The 16,952-nt window shown below is 44.3% G+C and overlaps 1 protein-coding gene across 2 annotated transcripts; it reads right to left on the bottom strand.

Annotated features, from left to right (window-relative positions):
• Window positions 1-8,711: 8,711 nt before the first annotated feature.
• Window positions 8,712-13,869, bottom strand: foxj1a (forkhead box J1a). Of its 2 annotated transcripts, none has more exons than XM_028986757.1 (3): window positions 13,665-13,869; window positions 12,196-12,793; window positions 8,712-11,289 (listed from the first exon to the last, which is right to left on the bottom strand). In XM_028986757.1, exons 2-3 carry the CDS (start codon window positions 12,751-12,753, stop codon window positions 10,393-10,395), a joined length of 1,455 nt encoding a protein of 484 aa, XP_028842590.1. In that variant the 5' UTR covers window positions 12,754-12,793; window positions 13,665-13,869; the 3' UTR covers window positions 8,712-10,392. The 2 variants fall into 2 exon arrangements, with proteins under 2 accessions (XP_028842590.1, XP_028842591.1); XM_028986758.1 differs by lacking the exon at window positions 13,665-13,869 and adding an exon at window positions 13,439-13,654.
• Window positions 13,870-16,952: the final 3,083 nt, after the last annotated feature.

The raw sequence follows: 16,952 nt of genomic DNA, 5'->3' as shown, positions 1-16,952 counted from the left end.
ATAGATAGATAGATAGATAGATAGATAGATAGATAGATATGTGATTGTAAATACGTACCTCAGGCACATCAAATTATGTCCACTGCCAAACACATTAGCAAACAGGTCTCAGTTACAGTCTCCTCTTCACACCTCGTTATTGTGGGTGTAACTGCAAGAGAAGTGACATTGTCTAGTCCCCAGTGACTCTGCTCTGGCCACTGCAAAAGTTACACAGTGGGGTTGTGTGCGATTCTCCACATCTTATTCAGTCCCCCTCAGCTCTCTTGTCCAAAACTGTGCCCTTGCCCTTTCAGCAAGTCTGACACTTTAATCCGCTATTAGATGCTCTGAATTGGGCTTTCACAATTTCCAAGCAGGACTGTCTGCACTTTATGCTGACTGTTGACTTGCTAAACACTCTATGGACCACAGCAGTCTGCTGTAAAAAGAGCAGTAGAGTTCTGGAGAGGCCGCCTTAAAGGGTCAGACACATTTTGTGCACCAGAAAAGTGAAGAACTTGAACTGACAGGTAAAAAATTAGAACACAGACTCTCAAAATTACCCATGTGTCCGCACATCATGTTAGGACCTTCAAATCACTTATGTGCACACGGAACTGTTCATGTTCGTTCCGAACATTTAGAATACATACATTTAATGAAAAGTACACTACCATTCAGAGGTTTGGGATCATTTAAAATGTTAATTGTTAAAATTAACCAAAATTATTAACCAAATATTACCATATTAACCAAAAATCCTGCCCACTCCTGTCATGATGTGAATGACTATGGTGGCTGGAAATGGCCGTTTAGGCCCATTATCACCCTTGCAATGGCTACGTTTGGGATCATTTAAAGCACGTTGTAAGTCGCTCTGGATAAGGGCGTCTGCCAAATGCCGTAAATGTAAATGCTACGGTGTACACTAATGACACAAAAGGTTAATTGATTACTAGATTACTGGTTAAAATTGATCAAATTCAGACTTGTTGAGCCTCTGGTTCATCGGCAAATGTCGGTTTGATTACATAATCATTTAGTCAATTACTATTTCTTTTAAAAGGATTTTATTAATGACCCAAATGTTATTAACAGTAATGTTTAGGGTGTTATTTACTGTGGAAATGATAGATGCTAATTAGACTTAGCACATGGGGCTTGCATTAGCATTGTTAAAATACAGCCAGACATGTTTTATTAACCAGAAATAAGCCGTGAAATCCTCTCCATGGGGTCCTGAACCCTGAAATTCCTATAGCCATTTATGTGAATCTCCTTTGCAAACATGCAAGGAACTCAGCAGAGAGTGACACCAGCTAAGCCATTAGCAAACAAAGCTCCTCAGAGGACAACCGGCACAGTGTTAGTGTATCAACCTGAAGCCTCGTTTCCTATGCCACTGATCTGCTAAATCTGTGTTCTCTTCCCCCTCACTTTCACAGACAGTCATTGTGTTTGACACGTCTCACAAGGGACAAAATTTGTGTCTTCCTTTTCCTGCCTCCCCATTTACCCTGTGAAAACCATTGTAAACATGCAACAGGTGTCACTTCCATCCAACCCTCAATATTCCTTTATATATTATTCTTCATATTCGTATGCAGTGTATTTTGGTTAGATCTGTAAATTATGCTGATTGGGCTGCACATTGGGATCGCCCATCAGGGAAGTTGCGCTTTATTAACATTATTGGGCAACAGGCACGTTAAAAAGAGCACGCTAAAGAGCAACACATCTGAGCATGGCGTCCCTCAGCCAAGGTCAGTGTGTTCCATCAACACCATCTCCCTCAGTTGAGGTCCATTGTTCTGGAAGGTTCTAGCTAGTTCCTTGCATGCTTAACTTTTTGGCCGCTGTCGCGGCGGGAGGGGGTAAGACGTGGCCCATCCACCCATCCCCCATTGGTGTCCAGCCCCTAAGCTGTGGCTTGTTTGCATTCCTCCCTGTTAATAAGTGTTTGTGTGAAACCGAGCAAGGACTAAAGATCACCCCATGCAAACACATTAGGCCCTCCCATCCTTGGCTGCAACGAAAGCTGGAGAAAGCTGTGAGGGGAGGCGGACGCGACAGTAATGAGGGCCATAAATTTCATAGAGCTCCAGCTTGCCCATTAACGTGGATATTATCTGCAGGAGGAGCACTGATCTTATCAGCCGCCATGGTGTGACCTTTCCCTGCCGCTATATAGATTCCTTGACATCAAAAACCAGAAGCCTTATTCACATATCACTTTTCCTTTCATTCTGCTCATATATAATCAATACATCACATTATATATCCATTATTGATGTAAATCGAAAAAGCCCATTCCTGAAGGACATTGTATATTCAGCCTTGTTAAATTCACTCTAAAGGTAAAACGTTTTAAAAATCTACAATATACAGTACATCAGATTTAAGATTTGTGTATATATTTCTTGTTTCATGTATCTATACCATTAAAGCCATGGTACATACAGAGTAATACTATGTAATTAATCATGCATACACAAACTTAAAAAAAATGCTTAAATTTACCATTTCAAACATTTTTACACAATATAAAAGGCTGTTTTAATGACAAATTGCAAGTGTTGTGGGTGTTTTTAAATCTTTGGAGAACTCTCTGATATGATGCTGTGACAAGTTCTAAAATTCCTAAAGACAGACACAACAACCGTACTTTCTGTTCCACTCCTGTGTACATCGACAGACTTGTTAAAAAACATGAGAGGCCAGCAGAGTGTGGGAAATAGTGAGTGGAGGTCTCTCTCCCTTTATCATTCCATCCTCCGTCTGTTCCAATCAAGTCATTTAGCGGGAGCGCCCGCCGCTGGCCTGCCGTTCCCTTTGCTGGGGGTGGGAAGAGCAGGAGTAGCAAAAGAAGAGTTTAAAGTGGAGGGAGAAAGGCCTGGCTGGCCCGTACGATGAGGGGGTCCCGAGACGGGTCCAGACCTCGGGTCCTTTTGTCGTCCCGGTCACCTATTGAGGGGAGCTCCTAAGATATGTAAAGCAGCATCATTTATAAGCTTTCATTCCTCTGGGAAATAAACAGAGAAATAAAGAAATCAAATTAAAAGTTTTCTTTCTGTGGAAAAGGTAGATAAAAAAAAGATTAAAGAGAACAGAAACACAAAGAGAGAGAGTGAGTGTCTGTTGATGTCTTTAAAAAAAAAAAGAAATTGTTGGGCAGGAAGCCGAAGAGGAGGGAATAAATAAATAAACGTGCAGATAAAGGAGGTGGCAGTTTGGGGGAGGGGTATAGAGTTTACTATGCCCTTGTTTGCTCCAGAATGGGCTTCATTTTGCTATTTACTTCATTGAGCCGGGCCAAGTCCTGCAAGCGGCTTGGTGTGTCTCCCACCCGCATTGAAAGGCAGGCCCGGGCTTGCCCGTCAAAGGTCATGCCACGGCCGCCAGGAACGCATGGCATAGCCCAGCTCTCGCTGCCATGGGTCCTGTTTATGTTTGTTTTCTCCTCCTCTCTGTAATTTTCCCTCCCTCCAGAGTCCTGGGGGACAGAGCTGCTCTCTCTCTCTCTCTCTCTCTCTCTCTCTCTCTCTCTCTCTCTGGGGCCGAGCACGATCAGGTGTCAGGTGCCATCTTCCTGGAGAGAGGTGTGAGGTAGGGCTGTTGCCGCTCTTTCTCTAGCCCTGTAGGCTGCATTGTCTTCACGTCTCCACAACAGGACGTCCGTGTTTCTTGCTGTCTGTGCCACAGTCTGTTCGGCCAAGCAAGCTGCGCCATAAAATATTTGTAATTACTGAATCTGCTACCCTTTATTTTGCTCCATTTGTCCAATTCTAGTATACATGATTTTATTTTACATAACACATTATATTGTTTTATAGGTCCCATCTATACAGTCATGGCCAAAAGTTTTTTTTACGAATGACACAAATAATGCTTTTCGCAAAGTTTGCTGCTTCGGTGTTTCTGTGTTTGATGATTGACCACAAGTTCTCAATTAAATTAAGGTTTGGGGAGTTCCCTGGCCATGGACCCAAAATGTCAATGTTTTGTTCCCCGAGCCACTTAGTTCTGACTTTGGCCTTATGGCACGGTGCTCCATCATGGAAAAGGCAACTGTCCTTGGTTGGTTGGGAGAAGTTGCTGTCAGAGGATGTTTTGGTACCATTCTTTATTTATGGCTGTGTTCTTAGGCAAAATTGTGAGTGAGATCACTCCATTAGATAAAAAGCAGCCCATCAGATAAATGGTCTCAGGATGCTTTACTGTTGGCACAAGACAGGACTGATGGTAGCACTCACCTCTTCTTCCCTGGACAAGCATTTTTCCAATCCCTGTGCTTTTTGCAAAATATCAGTCTGTCCTTGATGTTTTTCTTGGAGAGAAGTGGCTTCTTTGCTGCCCTTCTTGACACCAGGTCATCCTCCAAAAGTCTTCACCTCAATGTGCATGTAGATGCACTCACACCTGCCATTCCTGAGCAAGCTGTGCACTGGTTGCACCTCAATCCCACTGCTGAATTGCAGCCGGTTTAGTTTCAGTCTTAGTAGCAGCAATATCCTTTCCTGTGAAGTTCTTTTTATGCAACACAGTGATGACTGCATGTGTTTCTTTGCAGGTAACCATGGTTAACAGAGGAAGAACAATGATTTCAATGATTGTTTCGTTCTCAAAACTTTTGGACACAACATATGTCAAAACCAGGAATTTTATAATATAATTCTAATATGCATTTCAACTAATAGTTTCCATTTACCAAGTGTATAGACAGTTCATAAATGTCATCATGTATAAAATATGTTGTGCCACACTTAATATTGTGATTCATCTGCTCCTCCAGTATATGCACACACAGTACACCATAATAGAAAATCGAATTAAGGACACTTGAATCCAGTAATAAAAGTAAACAGGAATACATGATAAGGGAGGCAATCTGTACATGACTGCACAACACATTACACTGGATTACATCATTTTAATGTTTCCATCCACTGGATTGATCTCCTGATTTGCACCCCAGCAGAGTCGTGGGCTTCAGAAACCCAACCCCCTTCTCTGGAGGCACCAAGCTAGAGGTGAAAGTGCAGGGACGGACGTCTCGTGCTGTCTGCCCCTCAAACAAACGGGATCTTCTGCTTCCCTCAGGGGAGCCATTTTCCCAGTAGGACTCCTTGGGTTTCCCTGGCAGAATATTTTCATCCTGCGTCTCGCTTAATTAGGCTCAAGTGACGCTTAATAGACAATGCGTACAGCAGGTTGGAAGCAGAGACAGGCGTGAGTTGAAAAAGACTCGAGGTAGGGGTCCACGGCTGTGGGTATACCCTTCAGCTACCAGCTGATCAACAGATGGGATCACATGTTCCGGGAATGTGGAAAAAGTGCCATTATCTGTCGCCCAAAACCTTGTTGTTTGCACTTAGTCTTGGACATATGGGGAGTGGAGGTCATTTGGTCAAGATGGTGCCAACCCATGGCGGTTTTGTAGCTTTTTGTTCTTTTTTTCTGGAAATTTGAAATAATTGCTGAATCTGAAGCAAAACCTTAATTTATTGCATTATGGTGGTTTTATGCTTTTAAAGCCTGATAGCTTTTTTCAAGAAGCACCTTTTATTCTTTAATCTTCTTTGAAGATTATCCCTCCATGTTGGACAGGCATTATTACTTAACCAGTTCTGCGAATGTCAGGCAACATTTCGAAGGAGGCCGATGGCTTTTGTTTTGTTTTTTTTTTGCGATCTCATCCTCGTCTATACCCCCTCTCTTCATGCAAAGCACCTACAAAAGAGCGCTGCCACTTTGTTGCTCTGAAGGAAGTGGCCTCCCACTGTTTCACCGCCCATTGTCTCCCGTGCACTTGCTCACCGTGTGCATTGCCCGCTAAGACGGTGATGGATGTCAGTTTACCCGTCCTGCTTCTGTGTCGGTGACAAAGGCGTGTTGGTCCACACTGCGGCAGGGGGAAAACACACACGTATACACACAGATACGGATGCGCACAATGGTCCTGTGCCTCCAGCTGACCTCGCAGTGTCACATTCACCGGCGTTCCCAATGCACTTGCTTTAGTGTTTTGCTTCTATTACTTCAACCCCTGACCTGTATTTGTTGCCGGGAAATGTGTGGTGTTACGTAATTCTCAATGTGATTATCTCATAATGAGTTTGTCATTAATGAATTCAGGGATGTAGAGTAAATTTTGTCTTGGCCACAATGGAATAACTAAGTAGGAATGGTGCTTAATGTGTGTGTGTGTGTGTGTGTGTGTTGTGAAGTTAGTCATTTGGGGGGGTCAACTCTCGTAAGGTACGTGCACTTTCACAAAAACTTACAGCATCTCTGTAGTAAAGCTTTGTTCCCTGGCTGACCACCCTCTCTCTTTTTCTCTCTTTCCACCCCTCGCTGTTACTACATAGCTCTAATCACCCCACCACACACCCACACAGACACGGACACACACACACACCGACCTCTGAGGATCTGTTACACAGGCCCTTCCCTTCTCCCAACACCCCACAACACAATAGCACCAGCAGTTTCCCTGACGACTGGCCTTTCAACAGCCCAGTGATAAAAAAGATGTATTCCCCCAGTCTCTCTTTTTCTCTCCCTGCTCCTCTCTCCCGCCCTCGTTCTTCTTTTCTGAGCAGCAGGGATAAGCCAAATTTGTGAGGGTCTGGCTGCGGTTCCTGTCTGCTCGCTGCTTGCCTGCTTTGAGGTACAGCTCCACTGAATACCAATGGGGTTGTGCAGACAACGGCCACTGAGGACCCAGACTGACGGCTGAGGCCTGCAGGGCCAGCGGCCACTGAGACGCTCCACTCAGGTCTTTGGGAGCAGCATGGCCACACAAGTTTCATACATGTAAACCCAAACACTTTTAAATCCTTCTACCACTTACCTATAGTCAAGACAGATCTAAACATACACAGCAACAACAGTTATTACCTGTCTAGCTCATAATGACAGATGACCTAGACCGTTTCTAAAATGGTCCATTTAAAATAAATGTGTCCCTTTTGTACATGAAATGTATGTGGGGTTGAGTGTTTCAGCTTCAGCACCAGTCCAGCTTCAGCACCAATGGACTTAGATTTAGAACTTATAAAATTTACCTTAGATTGCCTGGATACTGATCATAGTGCAGATCTATGCAAGAAAGATGTTTTTACAGCATGAATGGGTAAACAAATGATTACATTCATGTAATTTTAGTAGATTTAGTGCGATCTGTATAAAGCAAGACATTTAGAAACAGGTGGTAATATTATCATGCTGGACTACAGCAATTATACTTTAATTGCTCATTGTTATATCACTGGACATTGTTCGTCAATTTTTTTTAGTCTGACGCTGTCTTCTTGCACAATGCCTCTCGCCATCTTTACCTTTTTGCACTTTTGCTTTGGAGCGTTGTGTATCACCGGACGGCCGGCCGCCGCGTGGGCTAGCATTTCATTAGGGATCTCTCCTTACCCTCAGTCATCAGCAGCATCAGGTTACCCCGGCCTCTCATCTGACCGACCGCGGCTTTATTGTTATAAGCCTTGCGCTTCGTCCGAACTGTCCATCTTCACACGAAATGACTGTCCAGAAGCACCGATGGAAAGGTTAAGAATTAATGACAGTGACTATGGTCTTTTTGTTTTGTTTTTTTGTTACTGGTTTTTTAAAGGACCAGTAAGTGTCATTTTGACACTTATTGTGTGGGAATTAAGGTTATGGGTTGAGAAGCAGATGTGAAGAAAAACAGAAACTGGGTTACGCATGAATAATAAATGATGACAGGGCTGAAAAATTACTACATTACACATATATAAACCTACTACAATTCAATTTAAAATATGACATTCAATAAGTGCCTATTTCCAACCAAAGAGTTCAAAAACATTCACTCATTCAGCCTAAACTGACTTATTTTCTGCCTCATTCCCCTTTTTGTAGTGACCTATATAGTGAACTAGTGGACACAAATCGACCTTTCCAATCAAGCTGAAGTATATTGCTTCTACACAAACACGGTATTCTAAAGATCCACTTGTTTCATTGGCCTGTGTGTTTTTGACCTGATTCCCTTCATAGTGCGTTATTTAGTGAATGAGTGAACATGGTAGACACACTTATGTAAAAAATGTGACATTTGACCTTATTTGCAACAATATTCTGTTACTGGTGACACTGGGCATTTGCATTTAACATTATTGTGTTTTGAGTCTGTGTATTTTTGGTTCTGCAAAGGTTCTGAATGTGTTTCTACTCAATGAGTAGTTTCAACAGGGTACCATAAAACATTGGTCCAAAAATAGACCATTTGTGGAGAACATTTCATAATTAGCCTTGGGGCGGCATGTTGACTCAGGTCCCGGGAGGCACACAGTGGGGTCCTGATCAGAATCGGGGTGTCTGGAGTGATATATTAGGCCGTGGGACGCTGTCCCAGCCGGACCCCACACCAATCCTACAAGGGCAACGCTAAGGAGACACTGAGGGGGGCCAATAAGTGACTGAGCACAGACAAAGACCACCAGCCCTCCGCCCCCCACCATGATCCTGTGAACATGCCCCTTTCCCGCCCAAATACAAGAGGCGAGGAGATGCTGACGTAAATCACACGTAGACACACAAAAAAAGGCCCTGCGCCGGGGTGTGCTCCGCCCTATGCTGACGCATAATAAAGCCACAGCAATGGAAGGAGCTAAAGAGGAAGGACCAGGACTGAAAAACCTGGAATGTGACGTTTTCATGCCAAACCCACAAACATTACAGACAAAGTTTGATATCATATATGTTTTTTTTTATTTAAAATGACAAAAGACGGAAAAAAATGCAAATTCTTTGCACACAAATATAGATCTCCAAAATGTGATAAGCGGCAGATCTTGAGGTATGACTTCAACTTTGACAGAGGGATCAGGAGAGTCGTGAATTCCACCTATCCTTCAAATCCTTCAAATGTAGCATTGTGGAAATTTTGTTTTTGTTAAAAGTGTAGAAGTGCATGAGACGGCTGTAGCAACCCTGACCCTGTCGTACATTTTTAGAGCTTTATTTAGGGTCTGCATAAGTGGCCTTTGACAAACGCGACATTAATAATAGTCCTTTTTTTACAATGCATTTATGTGACTTAAAGGCCTAGCAGCTGAGAAAAAGCAATATGATGACATCAATTGTATTTGTAACACAGTATATGGGAAAGAAAAAAAAGGAATGGTATTTCCAGCTTCACTACACCTCCAAACATTCAGGTCACCTTAAGAAAAAATCCAGTGTTTGCCAGCTCTCCTCTTGGCACTACAGGCCTGAAGGTCAGGTATTCATTTACAAGCCAGTGTGGCGTCGGCTGACGGAGCTTTTCCTGCGTCTGGGCCCTCGGTAGAGTTTTGGAGCTCCGTTCCTGCTGAGCAAAACGTGCAAACTCCACTTTAAGCCCTCACCAATGATCTCACCCTTCTGACATTTAACCTCTACTTCCCTCTGGAGAAAAGATCATCTATATTATTTTTTAAAACTGATTTAGCAAAGTCTGAGAAATGCTTACATGGGCAATTCAGGCTTTCGTGACAGAGGAGGTCAAGCTGGTTTGCTGATTTAAGTAAAGGATCAGTATAACCTACCTATAATCAGTCTACACTCTAATATTAAATCGCATGAATCAAAATATATTCCAAAAAAAAAACAGGCTGGTGTAATGGTTAGTAAACATGTCTAACACCATAGTTCTATGGAAGAAAAATCATGTCAAGAAGCACAAAAACTTTTCATAAACTCGTCACATATCCACTGAACTTTTAAGATTTTGGCACATAATTAACTTTCCTTCTACTGTTGCCTCAGCAGGTTGATCAAAGCACCCAGTCACTCAAGTGTACATGCAGTCATCTGACTCTCTATCGAGTTTGAAGCTCTGGAGCATGGCTTACAATTTAACAGTTGCATTTCAAATTTCAATCTAAATCAGCATGACAACAAAGACTATGCGTATTCTTTAACAGATGCCCGCTGCTTAAATCCATTGCTTCCATACATTTTATTTGCATCATTTGTTGCTTCTGTAGCTCATGTTTAATAAAACTCTGTCCTGTGCTAACCGCCTTTATGATGCTGGCTTGGTTGTCATTGCTCATGAGTACGTGATGGCGCTAGATCTGCTTGTGTAGAAAGAAAGAAGCGCAGGAAAAGAATGCGACTGTGCTATCTGGCTGCAAACTTCAGTCTGTAAACAAAGACAGGTTTGGGCTTTTCAGCTTTTTATTTTATTCTATATCTGCTGTTTGTTGTCCTCTTCAAAAAAATAACATTTGCATGTATAAAAATGTATTCCTGCTCTTTTATATATATAGCAAAGACTTCAGGGATAAAGTAGAGGCAACATGTTGTCAGGGACTAGAACTAAACTGTTGCTCTTGCAGCCTTTTATTGGAAGAATTGACAGTCCACAATATATGTGTCTTTCTATCTTCATAGTAGCGACTCAATCTTACTGCCAATGTCCCCTGCCAGTGGGTCCCCAAGGTCAAAAAGCTGGTCAATGGTCTCGCTAGAGCTGCACAGGAAGTCCACCCTGGCACCATCCTCTTCCTCCTCAGGCCACGGGTTCTGGAGGAATGCCGTGGCAAGGAATGTCTCGTCATCAAAGTCTCCCTGACTCCCAGGATCGCTGCATGGTGTCTGTGTGATCATGTGACCGCTGTCATCCAGACTAACAGAAACCTCCATGGGGCTGATGTGAGTGCCCACAACCGTGAGGTCCTCGGCGCTGTGGGGGATGGGGCTTAGCGGGCCGACTTCGTCCAGACTCAACTCCCCACTTAGAGCCGAGTCCAGGAGGGCGTCCCAGTCAAAGTTCCCCTTCAGCGGTCCAAGCTCTCGATGCTCCTCAGCACAGAGGAGCGGAGAGCTGCACCGCCGGGCTGCTTTGGCTGCTGCTGATGCCGACCCAATCCTGCCGAACTGTGACAACTTTCGTTTGTGCCCGCCAGAACCCAGCTTGCCTGAAACCCACCCACCAAGCAGTGTTGCCTCGGTGAGATGCGGGTCCCGGTTGTGCCCCAAGCCTATGGCTTCTTCAAACTCCCTCAGGAGCTGCTGGCTCTCGGGGGTCACACAGAGGGCTCCTGTAAGTCCAGGAAGGCCGATAGGGAGACCGGCCACCGGCTGCGAGGCCATCCTGAGGCGGCTCTGAATGGCCGGGTTGATCTGCACCGGCGGCATTCGCCGCTTCTTGTGGGCGCCGCTCAGTAGGCGCTCGGCGTACTGCGGGTCGATCTTCCAGAAGCCGCCCTTCCCAGGTTCATCCTTCTGCCGTGGGACTTTGATGAAGCACTTGTTGAGGGACAAGTTGTGGCGAATGGAGTTCTGTAACAAGAATAATTAATAAAGATTACGTAAGATTAATAAACATTTCTGAAATGTTTGCACACATTTCATTAATGAACGAGAACAAAAACGTTCAATATTTTCCACAAATACCTATTTAACTTAATCTGTGCGCCTTACCCACTTAAAAATTGAAACGGCCTTTTGACCCCAGTTAAATATTATCTGCTTCTTGATCTGGTCTGGAATAACAAAATACTAAGGAAATGTCTCCGGCTCTGGGAGTGAGTCTGCGAGGTTAACTAATCATTCACCAGGCAAATGTAACAGTTCAGTAGACAGAGAGAAATCTTCTGCTCTCAATGCTGGAGCTGCACGACTGATGTCATGCAAATCGTTCACCATGTGCCCCACACAGCCGCTCCACGCACTCCCCCATGAATGCAGCAAACACAAGGGCCCTTCATTTGAATTCAGAGGATTTTTAAGTGATCGAAAGTGGCTGTGGCAGTAATATATGTTAGCGATTCAGAAGAGATAGGGGGGTAGTCTTCGTTACCCATGAGGCCTTGCCGTTGATGCCCTTCCAGCGCATGGCAAATGGCCCGGCGCTCTCGACATATCGAGTCACTAGAACATGGCCCTCCATGTGGAGGAACACTATGCCCAGGTGCAGGTCGAGCCTTCTTCCAAAACCAATGAATCCCCCCCCCCCCACCCCCCACCCCCACCCTCACCAACACCGCCAACTTCTCACCCAACAACCCCCTTCCAAGCCAGCTCAACGTCCAGAGGAACAATGGCAAAATACTACAGTAAAGCCACAGGAAGGGTAAGGTTACACTGGCGTGTGGGGATCAGCAACATAATACCGTCCTGGAAACCACTCACGCACAATTTCTGCATTTTCCAGAGTGAGGGCACAATGTTCAGAAGATACATTACCTGCCAGGTGGGGTCTGCGTGCCTGAAGTAGCAGAAGTTGTCAGTGATCCACTTGTAGATGCAGGAGAGTGTCATCTTGGTCTTCTTGCTGGCCTGCATGGCCATGCAGATCAGCGTGGCATAAGAATATGGCGGTTTCACGTGCGGGTTGGTCTTGTAGTCCACCTCGTCTGGGCAGTGGCCGTAGGCGCCTAGGCTGGCGAGAGGGCCGCGGCAAAACGCGGCCGCCGTCGGCTTGCCGGGCGTCAGGGGCATCCCCATGGAGGCCGGGTCTCCGGCCAGTGGCGAGGCGGGGGCGTCGATTCCCACCAGCTGCTGGTGGGGCCCGAACAGGTGGCTGTGGTGGTGCGCCACCTGCGGAGCCCCGCTGGCGTTCACGATGGAGAACTCCTGCAGCCACTGCAGGCTGGTCAGGCTGTCGTCCAGGTTGGCCGAGGTGTCGGCGGGGACACTGCCGATCTGGTCCAGCTCTTCGGCCTGGGTGGCCGCGGTCACCACCTCCTCCTCCAGGCCTACGGAGCCCTCCGGCCAGGGGTCGGCACAGCTCATGGACATCATGGCGCTGCAGTCTGGTCACTCTCGCCTCTCTTTTCACACTCTGAGACACAAACACAGGCACGAAACTCAGGGGTGCGAACTTGAGACACAATGGGGTGGGTGGGGGAGCACAGTTCACCAGTCCCCATCTTTTTTCTTTTTTTTTTAAATGCCTTGTGTAGTAGTTTAATCATTTTCTGTTCCCTTTTGAAGAATTAAGGTTTAAAATGAATTCCAAAGCCGGCTGCGCGACGTGAATACCTGCCGCAGGGAGCCATCGGCGCAGCTGGGAGGTCACAGAACTTTCCCGAATAAGAAATAAATCAATTAGTTACAAAATGGAGAGAAAACTAAAATTCCGCCACTAGCATAAGCACACAGTGGGTCGTAAAATTCCACAGGAGGACAGAAGGGACATTTATTTTACTGTGACAAAAAAAAGAAGAAGAAAAAAAAAACAAATGCATGTATGTCAGCGCAAAACTTTATTTTCAGAGTTAGCCATTGCATTAAACTAACAGGACCAAATACCGAATGTAAATGCGACCCGTTTTCACTTCACAAGGTCCACACAAGTACGAAAAACGCACGCACACGCATTTTAATACATTCGCTTCAATGCGACGGTTTATTTGTTAAGCATTGCTAAGCATTACGATGCAGCCCACTTGGGTTCGTATTACTGATGATCAGTTAATGAACTCACCTTTCGTCACGGAGAGATGGGGGGCGGGTTAAAAAAAAAAATCCTGACCCGGACAGCCCGTGTTTTTAATTTTACGGTCACGATGGAGGGAGAGGGGGGACGTAAGCTTAAAAAAAATGTATATTTTAATATATATGTTGAAAATTCCGTAAGATGCCCGCGCCGTGACGCGCGCGTCTCCACCGCGGCTCGGGACAGAGGAGCCCTGGCGGGGGCAGTTTAATACCTGGCGCAGGAGGTTTGTCCGGCAACCATAGCAACGGTACACCCCCCTTGTAAACAGCTTCCCGTTCTTCCATTGGCCGGCCGGTTGCCATGGCGCTCCGTTTTTAATCACGCGCGCCCAGGTCTGTCTGTCTGGGTCCTGGAAGGAAAGGAGGGGTGGGGGCGCCATCGGAGCCGAATGACGGGGGATCGAAACGTCATTTCACTTCGTTGGGCATAATTAAGTTTTTTATTTTTATATATATATATATATATATATATATATATATATATATATATATATATATATATATATACACACACACACACACACACACACACACACACACACACACACACACACACACACACACACACACACAAAAGAGGTGTAGCAACGGGAGTGACGGGACGATATTTGTACCTCGAAAGTGGTACATAGTGGTACATTACGCAATAACTAAAACGCCAAAAGCATATATAGTACAGGCCAAAAGTTTGGACACACCTTCTCATTCATGTGTTTTCTTTATTTTCATGACCATTTACATTGGTAGATTCTCACCAAAGGAATTAAAACTACACATGTGGATTTATGTACTTAACAAAAAAATAAATAACTGAAAACGTGTTTTATATTCTAGTTTCTTCAAAATAGCCGCCCTTTGCTCTGATTACTGCTTTGAACACTCTTGGCATTCTCTCGATGAGCTTCAAGAGGTCGTCACCTGAAATGGTTTTCCAACAGTCTTGAAGGAGTTCCCAGAGGTGTTTAGCACTTGTTGGCCCCTTTGCCTTCACTCTGGGGTCCAGCTCACCCCAAACCATCTCGATTGGGTTCAGGTCCAGTGACTGTGGAGGTCAGGTCTCTATTTTTTGTTAAGTACATAACTACACATGTGTTCATTCATAGTTTTGATGCCTTTAGTGAGAATCTACCAATGTAAATGGTCCTTAAAATAAAGAAAACATATTGAATGAGAAGGTGTGTCCAAATCTTTGGCCTGTACAACCAATGTGAGTAGATGATTCGGTTAAGTTTTATACTTTCTAGTACATTGTTTCTAATGCCCATTAAGACTGATATTAGAGAGCCTACTGCTGTTCCAAATAACTCTGGCAGCTGTAATAAATCATAATTGGAGCAGGCAACAGTCATTCAGTCAGATTCTTGAATTCCTCACTTCCAGACTGCCTTACGATGTTCATGGTCATTTTATTATAATTAATGAACAGCTGGAATGAAAAACATTAATGGCAAGAATTTTTTTTGTTTGTTTAAGCATATGACTATTGGTTACCTGATCATATCATTAACAAATGAGAATTTGAATGCTTTGGAAGGAGTGGGGGCTACTCCAGGTCCAGGCCTGTTTTAATTCATTTCAAGTCCCAATGCATTTGGGCAGTGCGTTGCGTGACCTTCGGTGACTGGCAGCTGTCAGACGTGAGAGACGGTTTGCTCTGAACACAGGGCTGAGAGGCTCGAGGGCTCAAGCGCTGAGGAAGACTCTTTTATTGCTTTACAGTTGCTTTTGTAGGGCGCTTCAGGAAACCACTCAGCCACGCTAATAGAGCGCTCAAGAGGCCAGCCCTCTCTGTGTGCCCCCCTCTTCGCCCATACATCCCCTTCTCTGTTGAGCAAAATTAAATTCCTCCGCAAAAAAAAAAAAAAAAAGTGGGCTTTGGTGGACCTCATCAAGCTAATTCAATCAAAAGAGCAACATACTTCACAAGTGGTTCAAGGGCGCAGCACTTTTTTTTTTAATAAGCACTTTAATCGTGCGGTCACATCTAAAGGTCATCCTCGATCTTCCTCGTCCCTGTGAGACACCCCGACACTTAGCCTGTCAAATAAACACCCTGACAGTGACGAGTCTGAAGTGAGAGGGGACGGTTTGCCCTCTGTTGTTGCTCCTGTTCACTCGTGAATTCGCCCCACAAAACTAGGCCCATTGTCCTACACTGTCAGACTTGTTTTCTGAGTTGGACTCATTGTTCCTGGCTAAACCGTAACGTGCTCTCTCTGCTCATAAACTTCCTCCATACAGATAACTCCAAGGAGACCTGAAGAAGTGCTGATAAATCCACTGTGCATGCTGATGGTCTGTAGAAAACATGGAAGAAAAACAACATTGTTATATAATAGTACAAGAGAACCTCTGCTACGCTATTACACAACAAAAATGTTAACTATACTTACAGAAGTATGTTTAATAATTTTAATAGCCAAAATGTCTCTATCTCACTCATATTTTTTCTGCAAATACTGTGCCAAAAAAGCCAAACATTGTGTAGTGTCAACACAATTACACCTCCTGTTGAGTAAAAAAAAGAGTTTATCTTCCTCATGCACATGTAGACAGAAGGATGCCAACGTAACTAAGTAGCGGCCAGTAGATGGCGCCAAATGCACGCGTCAGAACAACTTTAGGCCTTTTTTAATATTCGTTTGTATTCATTTCATGAAAGTGAAGTGATTGTTTTTAATCTGAGGGTGCTTCAGAATTTCCCTGCACAAGGAAACACAAAAGAGAATAAAATAAAATAAAATGAATAGTATAACAATACTACAATACAATTTGGCCTGTTATTATCATGGTAAAATGTCGACAGGTAACATTCCAGTGTACAATATCTGTTTTTTTCAGCGTAATAAGTGTAATAAAGCTTCCTCACTAAGTGGTGACATTTGAAAGTGAGTGCTGCAGTAGAGCTACAAGGAACTACACAAGTGGTGGGCAGTGGTGGCCTAGCGGTTAAGGAAGCGGCCCCATAATCAGAAGGTTGCCGGTTCGAATCCCGATCCGCCAAGGTGCCACTGAGCAAAGCACCGTCCCCACACACTGCTCCCCGGGCGCCGGTCATGGCTGCCCACTGCTCACTCAGGGTGATGGGTTAAATGCAGAGGACAAATTTCACTGTGTGCACTGTGTGCTGTGCTGCTGTGTATCACATGTGACAATCACTTCACTTTATTATTATTTATTATTATTTTTTGCTTTGAGAAACAAAAGATGCTACTGAAAAATGTATGCCATGTAGCGTATAAAAAAAGGAACTTGTGTTTTATTTACCTTATAACATGGTCATACATGCAGCCATGGAATCAAAGGGGAGGCAGGAGAGATTAACTTTCGCAGCTGCTGTGGGATAAAAACACTTGTCCCACCCAAAACTGCCATTTATCATATTTTTAAGATTACATACTTGGACTAAGAGGATTAGATGTTGACATTTCAGGAACTTCCTATTTAGAAAGGAATGAAGCCCAGAATTAGTTCCAGTTCACAGTTTTTATATTTAGTGC

This window comes from Denticeps clupeoides, chromosome 7 (assembly GCF_900700375.1).
Source record: "Denticeps clupeoides chromosome 7, fDenClu1.1, whole genome shotgun sequence".
Classification (NCBI taxonomy): domain Eukaryota; kingdom Metazoa; phylum Chordata; class Actinopteri; order Clupeiformes; family Denticipitidae; genus Denticeps; species Denticeps clupeoides.
Note: the sequence above shows the minus strand (reverse complement) of the source record. Positions and strands in the feature narration are given on the sequence as shown.